General features: G+C 49.9%; 1 protein-coding gene across 2 annotated transcripts in view; it reads left to right on the top strand.

Annotated features, from left to right (window-relative positions):
* Positions 1 to 3,505: 3,505 nt before the first annotated feature.
* Positions 3,506 to 15,057, top strand: part of Peli2 (pellino E3 ubiquitin protein ligase family member 2) — a 140,107-nt gene continuing 128,555 nt past the window's right edge. Inside the window, exon 1 of one of the 2 annotated variants that reach the window (XM_021222780.2) lies at positions 3,506 to 3,820. In XM_021222780.2, coding sequence (XP_021078439.1) covers positions 3,744 to 3,820 — 77 coding nt within the window. In that variant the 5' untranslated portion in view covers positions 3,506 to 3,743. The remainder of the gene's footprint in view (positions 3,821 to 15,057) is intronic. The other variant, XM_005085736.4, reaches the window with a different exon arrangement.

Raw genomic sequence — 15,057 nt, 5'->3', positions numbered from 1 at the left:
GACCGGAAATGTGTGTGCGTGTGCGCGCGCTTGTGTGTGTGTGTGTGTGTGTGTGTGTGTGTGTGTGCAGTTTCCCTCGCTCAGGTAAGTATGTAAAGGTGTAAAAATAAGTTTTAAAAAAGGAAAACACCCCAGCACTCGGGAGGCATAGGCAGGTGGATCTCTGTGAGTTCGAACCCTGTCCCGAAAAACCAAAAAAAAAAAAAAAAAAAAAAAAAAAAAAGGAAAACACATCAGAATAAACAGGGTTATTTCCAGTCAAGTTATGGATGATTTTTAAAAATGGGTTTCAAAAATCCCTTTTCCTCACATTTTCTGAGTGCTTGGCAAAGAACTCATATTACTCTCTCAGGCAGAAACGAACATGATGCCTATAGTTGAAGATACGGGTTAAAAGTCAAATGTCTGATGTTTCACACACATGAAGTCAACTTGTCCAAATATATATATTTTGAAACAGAACACTTGTTCCTTAGTCTTTGTAAACATAAATATGGTGTGATAAAAAGTTAGACTCTTCATTCTGGAAACACGGTGATATATATGGTTGGTTCTATTTCAAGTATGTCAAAGTAAATATAACCTTTCGGCTAAAGCTTTTACTTTGAAAGTAAAAGAGGTAGATCTATCAGAAGCATTGAGCTATTTGAGGAAATAGGACTTCTGGAGTGATTTGGGGGACATACATGACAGAGGCAGCAGGAGGGTAGAGAAGGGGCTGATGGGGGTAGCGAGGACAGCCAACCCCACCCTGGCTCTCAGTGGATTAGCAGATGGTACAGCCAGATTGTCCCACCAGCCTGCAGCTAGTAAAACAATTGCGATCAGGAGGGGATAAATTCCTGTTACCATCAGATTCCCAGTGTTAGCTGGGATGGGGGTGGCGCTGTTCTTACTGGTGTGAGCTGCAAAGCAGATTTGGTAAGGGAAGGGATAGGAATCAGAGATGCAACTTGGCTTTGTTTTTAGGGTCCCAGACCTCTAAGAAAGTCAAGTCCTCCATCACCTCCCAGCTCCACTGCTAGATCTCATTTGAGAAGTATTCCTATATTTTCACTCATATATATGTTCCCTTAAAATCAGCAAAAGCAAAGATGGGGGCTTTGAGAACCACCTAGAAAGTGGACATAGTTTCAGTGAGCTCACATTGTATACAAAGGACAGTCAGCCAATCAAACAAAATCATTCAGGCAAATCCAAAAAAGCCGAATGCATTCTGACCATTCAGTATTGGGAGGTTAAGCATAATCAGGACTAGGACTTCCATACATAACAGTGAACTGTCATTGTCACATGGTAATAATTAGGTAGAGCGTTTGATACTCTCTTAAGAGGGCCCAGGCCACCAGTGTGCCACAGTCCCTGTTTGGTCCATTTGCTCATTTGGATTCCCATGCCTGTCACCCTTATGCATGTATTCCTGCTGGTGGTCAACAGACTGATTCCCAGGAGCTTGCAAGGGATACAGTGCTTGACAGACGTGGTCTACTTACTAGCCCCAAGCTACCTAAGATCAAAGCCTCCACTGAGACACAAAACTCAGAGAAAGCAACTCTGCCTGTAAGTAACTTCCATAAAGACAGACCCGATGAAACAATATCGTTTGACACGCCCAGGTCATGCTGGGAGAGAAGAAAAAATGCCCCCGTGGAAGGAAGAGGTGTCTGGGCAGCCGGTGGCAATGGAGTGCCTCTGACAAGGCCAACCTGGGACAGCTTATGGGAAACTCAGCCTGGTGTTTGGAACTTAGTAGGAGGTTAATAAATATTTGCTTCCATCTTCCTCTCAGCAGATGCAGAGCGCAGCGAGGAAGAAATGGAGTTAGAACAGTGTAAAACAAGCCCACAAGCACAGCATGCCAAGAGAGAAGGGGTAATTGTAGCCTAGAGATCAGAAGCGGCAATACAATAGACCTGGGGACGCTCAGATGACAGAGCTAGGTCCTATAATTAGGGAGATGGGTAACGGAGGCCGCATGATACAAAGGATCCTTGACTGGCACAGGTCTATGTATAAGTGGGACCAGAGAGTAAGGAAAGCCACACTGATCATCCAGAAATTTAGCAACACTGTGTGATTGATGAGAAAGACTTCAGCTCTCTAAGGAAGGATTGCTGGTTAAACCTCTACATTTTCCCAGCAGAGAAAAACTACAGAGGGTATGCACAGTAAGGGGGATAGCTGTCTTTAGTATAAGAATAGAATTTCTGTAATTAGTGGAAATAAGGTAACTGTTTAATAAAGTTTATTTTAGGCTCATCAATAGTGTGGCTTTTGTTACCCTGAAGCAATTTGTTTCTAAAGCCTAAATTAAAAAAAAAAAAAGAGCCAGTTACTAACTGAAGTAAAATTACAGAAAGCATGACACTACAGTAATAGTCTGTCAGAGAGTAATACACACACAGTGCTCAGCAGAAGAATGGACGGCTACCCATGCAATTATTTCTTTTATAGCTCTTGGAGTCACAGCCTAAATGTGTGTGTGTGTGTGTGTGTGTGTGTGGTGTGTACACTAGCTGTTTATACAAAGAGTAGCTTTTGCAGTATTTATTTCTTTAAATATTTAACAGTCTGGAAAGGCAGTGACAGGCAATAATATGTAGTGTCTCTAGCATGTTGCAGGGCTTAATAAATGCTCGAATAATAAATTCCTCTATGATGAAAAACAGCAGTCAGTAAAACTATCACAGCCTACAATATTTTAAAGACACAGTACCGTAAAAAAAAAAAACATAAAATACAAACGGTGCTTTGATTAAACCATGGTAATAAAGGAACGTTTGTATTCATTTAAAAAAAAAAAAGCCCACCTAGGTAATTCCTTTTTAAAATTCCCTACGGGATTGAAAGAAGGGACAGTGACGTAAGTAAGGGCTTTAAAATAACATTAACTTTTCTTTTTCCTTCCCCCTCTCTCTTCCCCCTTCCTTATCTCTTTCTTTGTCCCTCCTCCCCTCTTTCTTCTTTCTCTCTCCCCCCCCTCCCCTCTTCTTTTTCTTGCAGCGGTGGGGAGCTCCGGTGCCTCCCCATCCCCCATGCCATCCCCTCACTAATGGGACACATTCCTTCAGTTTTCAAGCCACCCCCCCAAGGGCTTGGCTTTGGAAGCAGGGACCCCCACCCCACCCCGCCGCCCCCAGGTCGGTGTGTGCATGGACACGACGGCGAACAGGCGAGCAACACGCCTGGCTTCCTCTCGGGGCCGGGCCAAGAGCCCCGGGCGCGCGTGGCTGAGGCCGGAGGACCCCGCGCTGCAACTTTGCGGAGGAAGTGCGGAGAAAAACAGAGCTGCCCCTTTAAGGGCTTCCCTTCCCCTTTACTCTATGTTTACATAACACGGGGCGCTCGCGGGCCGCGGGGGCTGGCGGGCGGCCGGGCGGGGGCCGCGGGAGCGCGGAGGCGCGGGCGGGGGCGCGGCCGTCCCACCTGCCCGGCCCGCTCGGCCCCCGGCGGCGCGCGCTCCTCCTCCTCCTCCTCCTCCCGCGGGGCTCGGCTCGGCCTCTCGCATTCCGCGCCGGGTCCGGCTCGCGGCGGCCGCGGCGCGCGTAGGTCCGGGGGAGGAAGCCGGCGGGCGGACGCGCGCAGCCACGACGGAGCAGCCGCGGGACTGGCCGCCCCGCGCCCCGTTCGCCGCCGTGCCGTTTCCCGGCGCGCTCACCCCGTTCTCGGGATGGGAGTGTAGCGGCGGCGCGGACTCGGCGGGGATCGCGGTGGAGGCGGCTGCGGCGGCCGAACGCGGCTCCATGTTTTCCCCCGGCCAGGAGGAGCCCAGCGCCCCCAACAAGGAGCCGGTGAAATACGGGGAGCTGGTGGTCCTCGGGTGAGTTGGGGCCGTGGGCGTCGGGGCGTCGCGCACAGATGCGCTCCCTCGGGCTCGGGTCCCCGGGGGCGCTCGCTGCTGCGGCCCGGAGGGTGCTCGGGCACCGCGCGGGGTCGCTCAGTGCACCCGGGAGCTGGCGGCCGTTGGGGACCTCCGGCTCCCGGGGACCACAGCGCCGAGCCTCAGCCGGGGAGCCCAGAGCGCGTTCCGCTGGGGCTGCGCATTGTTCCGGTCTGTGACCCGGGCGGCCCGGCTGGCCTCCGCTTTTCTGCGCACGGAGTGAGCCCGGCCGAGGGCCTGGTTTTCCCGGTCCCCTCACCTACGGTTCCCGGACCCCTCCACCCGGTTCTCCGCACATCTTAGGCCCCCGCACCCCCTGGTCTCTGTACCCCTCGGGCCCCGGCCTTGCCGATACCCTCGGGGCGGCGGTGGGGAGCTCGGTGGCTTGCCCGCCTCGGCGGCTCCCACTCCGTTGGTGAAACCACATTTTGAAGATAGTAATTATCTCCAATCGTTAAACGGCGGCAATTAGAGACTTCATCTACTTCCTGAGTTTCCTTGTGACATTTCTATTGTTTACACGTAATAAGCCAGGAGGGAGGCTTCGCAGGATTAAAGCAGGGTGAAGTGGGCAATGAAAAGGGAGTGCAGGGGGAGGCGGAAAGTGCCGGAAACTCGGAGCTCTGGAGCAACTTGGGTTTAGAGCTGCAGGGAAGGATTGTTTTCCCTTTGGATGTGCCAGCTCCAGGGAACCCGCGCTTTTGTCTTCCGTTCAAAGATCTGTATTCAGATCGTCTCGGGCGCTGATGGGTGGTGGGCTTAGGCGCGCGAGGAGCCCTCCCTGAGCGGAGGCACTGGGAACTATGAGAAACGTCTTTTGCTAACTACCTTGAAGTAAGTGCCGAGTTAAAAATAATTTTTAAAAAAGATTTAAGCTTCTAGAATGGACTCGTCTACAGTTTCCTGGTGTTCCTCGGGTTGTTGCTCGCATTTTAAGTGGGGTAGGGCTGGAAATACCATTGCCTGTTTGGAAGCTCATCAGTGAGCGCCTTCCGCACCTGCTTGGGAATTGTATGCACTTAAGAGACGTGTCAGAGTTCGCTGGGAAGCAGGAGGAGTAACGGGGGGAAAGCCACAGTTTAGTCTGTCTTATGTAACTTCAGCCCAGCCTGATTTTGTGGAGTTTGGTTTTGTTTATGTGGCTGGCTTCGGAGTATGCTTAACACTGTGAATTTGACACAGAAGATTAACTTATGCCAGAGCCGTTTCATTATTTCCTTTTGAGGCAATCTGCTGAGGTGTTTCAGAGCAGTGTAGTCTGGAGAGGTTTCGTGTTCATAACCCAAAGTGTAGGGCTCTCCAAAGCCAGGACGAGAATTTATACCCTAGACTGTTGCAATTTAGTGTCTATGGGAGTACATTGCCCATAGCACCTGCTCTGCCCCTTAACTAGTGCTTTTCCCGGAGCCCGGGAGTACATTGCCCATAGCACCTGCTCTGCCCCTTAACTAGTGCTTTTCCCGGAGCCCGGGAGTACATTGCCCATAGCACCTGCTCTGCCCCTTAACTAGTGCTTTTCCCGGAGCCCGGGAGTACATTGCCCATAGCACCTGCTCTGCCCCTTAACTAGTGCTTTTCCCGGAGCCCGGGAGTACATTGCCCATAGCACCTGCTCTGCCCCTTAACTAGTGCTTTTCCCGGAGCCCGGGAGTACATTGCCCATAGCACCTGCTCTGCCCCTTAACTAGTGCTTTTCCCGGAGCCCGGGAGTACATTGCCCATAGCACCTGCTCTGCCCCTTAACTAGTGCTTTTCCCGGAGCCCGGGAGTACATTGCCCATAGCACCTGCTCTGCCCCTTAACTAGTGCTTTTCCCGGAGCCCGGGATGGCACCGTGGTTTCTTACCTAATAGTTGGAGGCACACAGAACGTTTATCTGCGTCTGCTACATGCCAACCACTACATGGGCATTGGGCATTGCACAGTGGTGCATGGAACAGTTCGTTTTCGTGTCCACCAAGGCATAAGTAGCAAGGAACACGAATTAAGTGGGTAGGTAATGATCTCAGGTGTCGCCACTTTCTCAGCAAAGTTGATTAACAGTGGATGGAGCACTGCCTTTATAAGTAGGCGTTGTTCTTGCTAGCTACGAAGGTCTTTAAGGGGGAAAGATGGGAGTAGCCCATGCTGCTCTGGATTGTGTATTCCTGAATTGATTGATTGTGCCTGCCTTCTCTCTCTGTCTCTCTGTCTCTCTCTCTGTCTCTCTGTCTCTCTCTCTGTCTCTCTGTCTCTCTGTCTCTCTCTCTGTCTCTCTCTCTCTCTCTCTGTGTCTGTCTCTCTCTCTGTCTCTGTCTCTCTCTCTCTCTCTGTGTCTGTCTCATTTCTGATACTGAGCACACTAAAGAGTGCATGTAAAGCAGAGAACTCGTTAGAGTTTAATGAAGCCCTATGTCCCACCCACTGGACTTTAGAGAATGCCTTCCTTTTAGAAATAACAAGTGCATTAAAAAAAACCCACAAAACTATCACTTTGCATTGCCTGGTCCTTTGGGACATGACTGTTGGTGAACAGAGACTGTCTAGGAAATTTTCTTGATGAAATTATTCTTGAGGCTAAAGATGCTCAGCATTTGTTAATGATAGAATCTCTTGTATACTTGTGAGTAATGGTTTTATTTTAACTGCTGTGTGTCCTTTCTGCTGTGTTCTGAATCGCATGGCACGGGGTGTTACTAGGAAATTTGGAGAGCAAACTGAAAACTTGATTTAGGTCTAGATCTACATGCTAATGCTTGTGATTCTTTTTTTTGGGGGGGGGGTTACGAGACAGGGTTTCTCTGAATTGTTTTGGAGGCTATCGGTCCAGCCTGGCCTCGAACTCATAGATATCTGCCTGCCTCTGCCTCCCGAGTGCTGGGGTTAAAGGCTTGAGCCACCACCGCCCAGCCAATGTTTGTGATTCTTGTCATAAGTTGTGCAATATGAGAGAATGCCACACAGGATTTTAATGGCATCATCACTTTCTGTTCAGTAGCAATTTAATTTTTTTGCTAATTCTAATCAATTACTGCCGCATAGTCACGTCTTTGTTGTGTGCCCTACCTAATTGAAGGAGGAAAAAGGGTTGGCTTAACTATTTGCTCTTTTTAGCTGAGAATTTTAAACTTGGCTGTCACTTTAAAGTTGTGGGTTTGGGATTAAGAGCCGTTCAGTGTAGTGGGGCCCTGATTAAAGTCTTGTTGTCTGACCCACTCACTGGCTTTCTGGTTTTGATTTAGTTTCTCCCTCTCTGTTTCTTTAGCAATATCAAAATAGTCCCCAAGAAGCCTTTCTGGTGCAAACTCTGTTGTTCTGTTCCGTTTGTTGGTTTTGTGATTCTTCACGTGGTAGTGCTAGAATTCACATGGGCACGAATCCAGTGTCATAACAGCAGAACCAGTTAGTGCTGGGCTGGGAGAGGGCTTGCTGCATAAGCGTGGAACCTGTATAAAGGCATGGGACTGCCTCTGTCACCCCGACACTGTGGAAGCAGAGACAGGGGGATCCCAGAGGCTCCCAGGCTGGCCAGTCTAGCCCAAATGGCCAGGTTCAAATTCAGCGAGAGATCATGTCGGAAAACTTAAAAAATCGAGAGTGACAGAGGAACGCACCTGACGTTGACCTCTGACGCTGTGTGTGTCCACATTTAGGCACATGCACGGGCGCATATACCCACACAGGGTACACACAAGGCCTTTTATCAAGTAGCTGTGCACAAACAGACTTGAAAGTTGCAGTAGTGTACAAGGCTATGCAGATTGGGTAAAATCTGCTGCTTTAGAAAGGCAAAGGCATGGGCCGGTGAGGCTGCCCAGCAGGTAGTGAGTGCTTGCCGGCAGGCCTGCAAACTGAGTGTGACCCAGGCTGGGTTCACAGGAGACAGATCCCACTGGCAGTCTGTCCACTGAACTCCAACACACCCGCATGGCAGCTCACATGCCCCCTCTGCTCCCCCAAATAGATAAGGGTAATTACATTTTTAGGAAGAGATCGTGTTGTGCAGTTAAGCACGCTGAAACAACTGGAAGGAGGAGGCCATCTGGGGATGGAATTTAGGGAGTGGAGTCTGAGAGGTGCGTTGTTTAGCCCTGCACAGAGAAACTGGGGGGGTCCCCGAAGGAGGGTGGCTCCTTGAGGTTTGGGCTGCTCCTCTGTTGGGCCTGTGTCCCTCTCATCTCTGTTCTCATGGTTTCCTGCTGGTCTGCTGACTCTGGCTGAGCTGCTAGGGCCTCAGAGCCCCTTCTGAACTCATTTTGAATCATGCTGACTAATGGCCCATCATGTTGTGGGGATAAAAATATGTGGCCCAGTCTCTTGGTTTCCCTCACCTCACTCAAGTGGTCATTCATTTTGTAAGGCTCCAGGTTTGACTTGATTCTGCTTCCTCACAAAATAGTTGTTTGCTTTTTTTCAGCACTCAGCAAAGGGTTCTAAATGGAATTCAGGGAACCCACAACTGGGATTTGGAAAAAACTCTTACCTTTACAATTCTCTACCCCAGGTCCAGCATTTCACTCAGGAAAACAGGCAACAGAAAGACCCGCTGCCTGTTTGTTACTTAATGTGGTAATACAAGTACACACCACCCACCTACCCACCCGTACCCACACCCACACATACACAACCACCCACACCCACAGACACCCACACCCACAGACACACAGACACCCACACCCACACCCCCGCACCCCTCCAAAGGTGTGGGCTGAGACTTTAGCTCAGTGGTGTAAAGCATGTACAAGACCCTGCAGTCTACCTCCAGCGCTTGAAACAGACTCTTTTTTTGTTGTTTGTTTTTTGAGACAGGGTTTCTCTGTAGCTTTGGAGGCTGTCTTGGAACTCCCTCTGTAGACCAGGCTGGCCTCAAACTCACAGAGATCCGCCTACCTCTGCCTCCCGAGTGCTGGGATAAAAAGGCATGCGCCACCAACACCCGGCTTAAAACAAACTGCCCATGATTATTTTCCAGTCCAAAGTTATTTTGATAAGTAATAATTTCATTCTTAATCCATTGAATTTTATTCGTTGAAAACCATTCTTTTGGGCGGGGCAGTGGTGGCGGCAGGGCTCTCCTTTAATCCCAGCACTCTGGAGACATGTGGATCTCTGTGAGTTTGATGCCTGCCTGTTTTACAGAGGGAGTTGCAGGACAGTCAGGGTAGTTACACAGAGAAACCTGTCTCAGAAACCCAAAAACAAAACAAACAAAACAAAATAAAAAACATTCTTTTTTTTTTTTTTTTTTTTGAGCAGGGCTCAGTAGCCTTCACCAGACTGCTAAAGGGTCCTTGGCACAAAAAAGATTTAAGAGCCCGTGCAGTCAAGGCTCATCACTCACAGGAAATGAAGTACACTGGGGGGCGGGGGGCAGGTGCCTGCTGTTTCCTTGGGTTGGCAGCTGTTTTGTGAGGGCTCTGTTGCTTGACCACGCCATGGACTTACTGTTTAAAGCTCTTCTCCGTGTGTGTCGTGGTCTTTGGACTTACTGCCTCTCTCTGGCAGTAAGGAGGAAACTTAGGATTTTCTGTATGCTTTCCCTCTCTTTACTTTTCACTCTAATTTGAGCCCAAAGATGTCAGACATTGTATTCTGTAGACTATAAGATCTTTGAATGTTTAAAAATAAACAATCTTCGCTACCACTCGGCATGTGGAGAAGTGTGGCCAGTCTGTCTGTGGATGGGTCCCTCACTCTGCAGGCTATTATGGGTTATGGTGTTACTAGCTTTGTGTTGCTATGTTTTCCTTTGCTAGGTTTAGCCTTGTTTGGTGTGTGTGGCTGTCTGTGTGGATTTGTGGTTGCCAGTCTGGCTTTTTTGGATTTGTTTCTTTAACATGCCAAGACTGAAACTTTTCTTAGGACTTTTTATTTGGAATGTATTTATTTCCTTAGGTGATCATCATTTAAAGATGCTCTGTCTAAGCAAAATAAGACCACATTGGTTCAGGGTCCAGTGACTTTACAATATATATTTATCCAAAAGATAAAACAGACAAAAATGAAACAAACCAAGGCATGACATTCAGTCTATTTGCGGGAGAATGATACTGTCACCTTGGGGCTGTGTACAGGGGTTGTGATCTCCCTGAAGTGATGACGCAGGGTTGTAGGTTGACTTTTAAATGAACGTAACAGCTACGTATGGGCCTCATTGATATGGGAGAAAAATAGCCATGAAAAGGAATTGCTAACGTCCATGATTTAATTAAAGGTTTCCTGTGGGGTGTGCAGGGTCCTGTTTCATAAAAGGAAAATGAATACTAAATGATTGACTTGCAAGTTCTCATTGAACTTATTGTCATCTTCTGGAAAACAAAATGACAAACTCAAAGTGTGCTTCCTACGTCTTGGTGTTGTCCAAATCAGCTATTCCGAGCCACTCTCTCAGCCACCTCATGTGTGATGATGAGTCTGGAGGTGTGTGGCTAGTGACTTGTGACAGACAGTAACGGGTGGACCTTCCAAATGATTCAGTGATGTCTCTTTACCAATGCTATGTTTTCACCCACATGCATTGTGGTGTTTCCTCAAGTGGGACAGGAGGGGTGGAGTCCCATCAGGCAAGCCAGGAATTTATTCCTTCAACAAATATTTATTGGGTGTCTACTCTTCCAGACACCCCGGAATGCAGCTAGAAAATAAGGCGGACAGGATTCCCACCCTGGTGAATCGCCAGATATCCTTGTCACATTCCTATAGGGACCAGCTATCATTGAAGGGAAGTTTACTTATTTATTCCCCAGATATTTGAGTGTCTACAAATATTTTGAGATGCCGTGCTTGGTACGCGGACACACACACAAGATAGACTTAGTCCTTGCTGCAGAGCTTCCGCATAGTCAGGAAGAGCAAAAGGCCCGCCATGCATGCTGGCATGCAGCAGACCCTCCGTCCTCTGCTAGCAAGAAGAGAGGTGGTCCAGAGAGAGGCGAGAGAACACGGAGTGTGCGGATATCCGGGGGAGACCAGCAGAGCGCTGTGCATAGTTCCTTAACATGATTGAAGCCTGGCGTTGGTGGCGCATGCCTTTAATCCCAGCAGCGATGAACAGAGTCGGGTGTTCGATGAGAGTGGAGCTGGGCCTCGAGAGGGCTCTGCGTCCCTGGAAGAGTTTGGACTCTTGGGGTGATGGGAGACGGCTGCAGGGTCAGAATGGAAAGGGCTGTGGACAAGCCTTCAGCAAAGACGGCGCAGGGCCGATGGGGAGGAGACTTGAGGTGGAGTCCAGCACGGCAAAGAGAATGGACTGTGAACCAGAGAGCAGTGATGTGACCTTCTAGATCCTGCTTCCTGTCACTGGGACTTCCTGTGCCCTGGCTGATGGGACTTCCTGTGCCCTGGCTGATGGGTCAGTTGGGGCGCTGGCTACAGTCTTCCTGGCTAAGGCCTGGCCCTACGCTGGGCCACTGTTGCAGACAAGCGCCTTCTCTGCCTACCGTTGTGTTAACTTTTGAGGGGCAGAGACGGCGAGCGTGCAGGCAGGGTTTCAGAGAGAGAGTGGTGTGCCTGCCGGGTGGGCACAGGGTACGGTGCCGGGATCAATGGTAGTGGGACTCCCTTCAGGTAGAATAACGCAGGAAAGGCTGCTGAGAAAAGGATCCCCTTTCAGGGCACCCACAGTTTAGTTTTTCATTGACACATCTTGTTTATTTTCTCCTTGTTAACCCTGCTGTTACAGCCAGAAGCTATCTGGGTATTCAGCGACTTAAGGAGTCAAAGGGAAAACAGAGGGACAGATACAGAGACTGATACCTAACTGCAAGCATGGGTCAGTCAGTCCAAAGTGACAAGGCGACACATGTGTGTGCCCAGTATACCGGGGGGGGAGGTCTTGAATTCCGCCAGCATTCATTGGAACAGTCCTTCACTTCCCTTGATGTCACCAGCTGTGGAGTGCTGGTCACATCTTCTTGGGGCACAACAGATAACCCATGGAGTATCTGTCTCCTTGAGAAATTGCTTTACTGACATCAGCTATTTCCATTTCAACTCTTGTAACAGTCATTTTGTCACCTGCACAGAGTTCCTCCCAGGGAGTCAGGCCATCTGTTCCGACTTCACCAGCTGCTCTGAGCTGCGTTGCAGCTCCATGGTGGGGTTGCAAGGCTGTGGTCATTAATGCAAGCTAAGAACGGCCGCTGGAAATGCTGTGGCATACAAGCGCCTGGACAGCCGCCTAATGCATATGCACCGGGAACATTTCAGTGCAGGGTTAAGTCTGGGCTGAGGGCTCCTTCCCAGCCACCCACCTCACGGCTCCCCCTCTCGCTTACCTCCACCTGTTCCTTGCCTTTCCAGCTCGCGAGAAATCTGTTTCTAGGATAAGAAACCCATCGCCGCAAGCTTAGTAATGGTCTGACAGAACTTAGCCACATCAGGCAGTTGCTGGGTTCAGCTTGCAGATTTGGGCTTGGAAAATGGGCTCTGAGTATCACAGCGAGCTCCTCAGAGGAGCTAGGGCCTCTCCCCTTCCTTTTTCTGCTGTCCCTCACCCTTCCCATCCTTTCCCATCCCTCCCTGGACTTCTCTTCTTGTTCCTTGACCGTGTAGGAAGAACTGTCGCCACAGCACCTCCTGCTCTGCCTGACTAGGTTTTCCTGGAACACTGGACTGTGAGGAATGGTTCTTTCTTCAGAAGTACCGTAGACACAGGAATTTGCTTTCGCCCAGATTCCAGAGAAGCCCGCAGAGTCCTCTGCTTTTCAAGATGTTTTCCCATGCCACAAGGGTTTCCACTTAATACGTCCAGTGCTTCCTCTTTAAGCCATTCAGAGAAAGAATTACAGTGAAATGCTAAGGTGGAGTTGACCGTCCCCCCCCCCCCCACAGGTGGTCATGTGACTGGCTGGAGCGCAGAGAGGGATGTCGGGTTTGTGACCTCACCTCTGCTCTCTTCATACAGTCAGAGCTCTCCATGCCCTGCCTGGGTGTGCTGGTCCTCGCCGGCTGGTGAACCTTCCCGTTCGGACCTGCTGGGTGCAGGGTCTGTGACTGTACACTACAGAGGGAGGTGACAGCCCAGCCTCTGTGCACTGCCTTAATGGCTGCTGAAGCCTCTGCTCTTCACCCCCACTGGGGCCATCACATGAGACTACTGTAGACAGGACACCAGCAGAAACTGCTTTGTAGCTAGGGAGGCTCAGGTTTATCCTAAGGCCTCTGTCCTTAGCGGACCAGCTCACGTGGGCTCTGGCTTCTTTACCTTGCCCACCTGCCTCTGCATGGAGTCTTCTCCGAACTGCATCATTTAACTTTAATTTTCTCTCTTAAGGGCCATCTCCAAATACAGGTACATTCAGGGGCTTTCTGTCTGGGAGTTAATACTTCAGCATGGATTTTATGCAAGTACAGTTTTACATCCGAATGTTTCCTTGGGGGAAAGCTGCCATGTCAAGAAGTTTGACCACTTTCCTGGAGAGAGTCTCTGGTGCTGGTGTCTGAGAGACTTACAAAAGGGGAGGGAGAAGGCTTGCTAGACCCTGTGCATCATGGCCGGTACAGCTAAGGCTGTGCACCTGTGAGTGAGGCCACCACAGCTCTTGGGTCCATTAAGTGCCAGTTGGCATCACCCAGGACAACATGAAGTCCCTTTCCACCATCCTCTGCCCAATGAAAGAACTGAGCAGATGGTGTGGGGTGAGGGGTAGGGAGTGGGGGCTGAGGGGGCGGGGGGGGGGGAAGGGGGCGGCGTTGTCCTGTGCCGTCATGTGCTGGGAGGCTTGTTATGCAGCTACGCCGCATTTGCGTGTGCTCACTTGTCAAGTCTGACAAGGGATGGGAAGTACATTTATGGAGCTTTTGTAGAATTGTTCTTCTATCCTTTAGGTTATTGATTATGTTAGCATAATCACGGTGTTTTGGGTGAGTTATTCTAAACATTACGTAGTGTAGGGTTTGAGACACTTAGCAAACGAAAGCATCTGTGGAATAGCTTTGTCAGCTGTCCCCTGTGAGGTCCCTTGTGGAGTCTCCATCCTCCTGGGTACCGCCTCCTGAGCCATGCTGTACCACCTGTCTGAACTGAGAACAGTGCTTCTGGAGACTTCCGCCTGAGCAGCTTTCACCCAGGACAGCTGAGTGCATGACGCAGAATGTCTGGCTTTTAAAGGTCACCCGATGTGAGCTAATAGGATGAGCAGAGACTTGACAAGGACCAGGGACCCCTCCCAGCATCCCTTAGGTACAGGGCTCCGGCTGGACGGGAAGGAGCGACTTGGCATTGCATTTGGGGAAGCGCAGTAGGGTGGAAAGCTCCCGGACATCTCTGGGAAGTAAGAATGTGTTACAGTTGTGAACCACCGAAGGCCTCATGCACGCCATGGAGAACTGTTCTGTTCTGGCTAAGAAGCAAACAAGGGCAGGAGGTGGCCGTGGTGCTGTGTGGTTTTTGAGGGGGGGCTAGCTTGTTTTTCTGCAGAGAAGCCACATGTGGCACCAGCAACAGACCCTTTCCTGTGCTGTGTAGGGAGAGAGCGGGCGTGGGGTGGGGTGGGGTGGGGTGGGGGGAGTGGGACTGCTCTAAACTGGACGTGTCCCTAGAAAGGAAAATCAAAACAAAGCAAACCAGTGCAAGCAACGCAAAGAACAGAGCTCTTCTAGTAGGTAACTGAGATAAACGGAGTTTCCAAGGGTTACCTAAGCGTTTTCTACTTATCAGCAAAGTGTTATGTGGAACTCTGAGATGCTGTGTTTTTAAGTTTCTAGCACTTACATTTTTGTAGCGTTAGAGTTGAAAACTGGAGTAACATTAGAAACGACATACAGAATTACATGTGCTCTACTAGGATGCATTTCGTTAAAACAAGATTCAGTGAAAATACCAAAGTTGAGTGGAGTTTGTGCCTCTGACCCTCCTTTGGGGGTTTGGTCGTGGTGGTTTCTGTCAGCGCTCTGGAGTGCTGGCACCCAGGCACCAGGCACTGGCTGGGTTTGTGGTGCAGAGAAGTGGCGCTCCTGCTGTTAGGTGTTACATGTTACCGGTCCAGGATCCACATTTTATTACTCGGGCAGTGAGGTTCTCGCAGTGGCTTTGTCCAGGCTTCTCCCTGGTGGCAGAGCTTGACTGGGTGGTCAGTGTGTGTGGCTCCAAAGTTTGATTCCTTCCACTCAGCAAGGGAGAGAGAGAGTGTGTTACTGGGGTCGTTGGGAGGATTTCTTGAGGCAGCCTTTGAGCAGTTGTGAGGGGAGACTTTGAT

Source organism: Mesocricetus auratus, unplaced genomic scaffold (genome assembly GCF_017639785.1).
Source record: "Mesocricetus auratus isolate SY011 unplaced genomic scaffold, BCM_Maur_2.0 Super-Scaffold_100048, whole genome shotgun sequence".
NCBI lineage: Eukaryota > Metazoa > Chordata > Mammalia > Rodentia > Cricetidae > Mesocricetus > Mesocricetus auratus.
The sequence above is the reverse complement of the archived record's forward strand: the minus strand, read 5'-3'. Positions and strand labels throughout refer to the sequence as shown.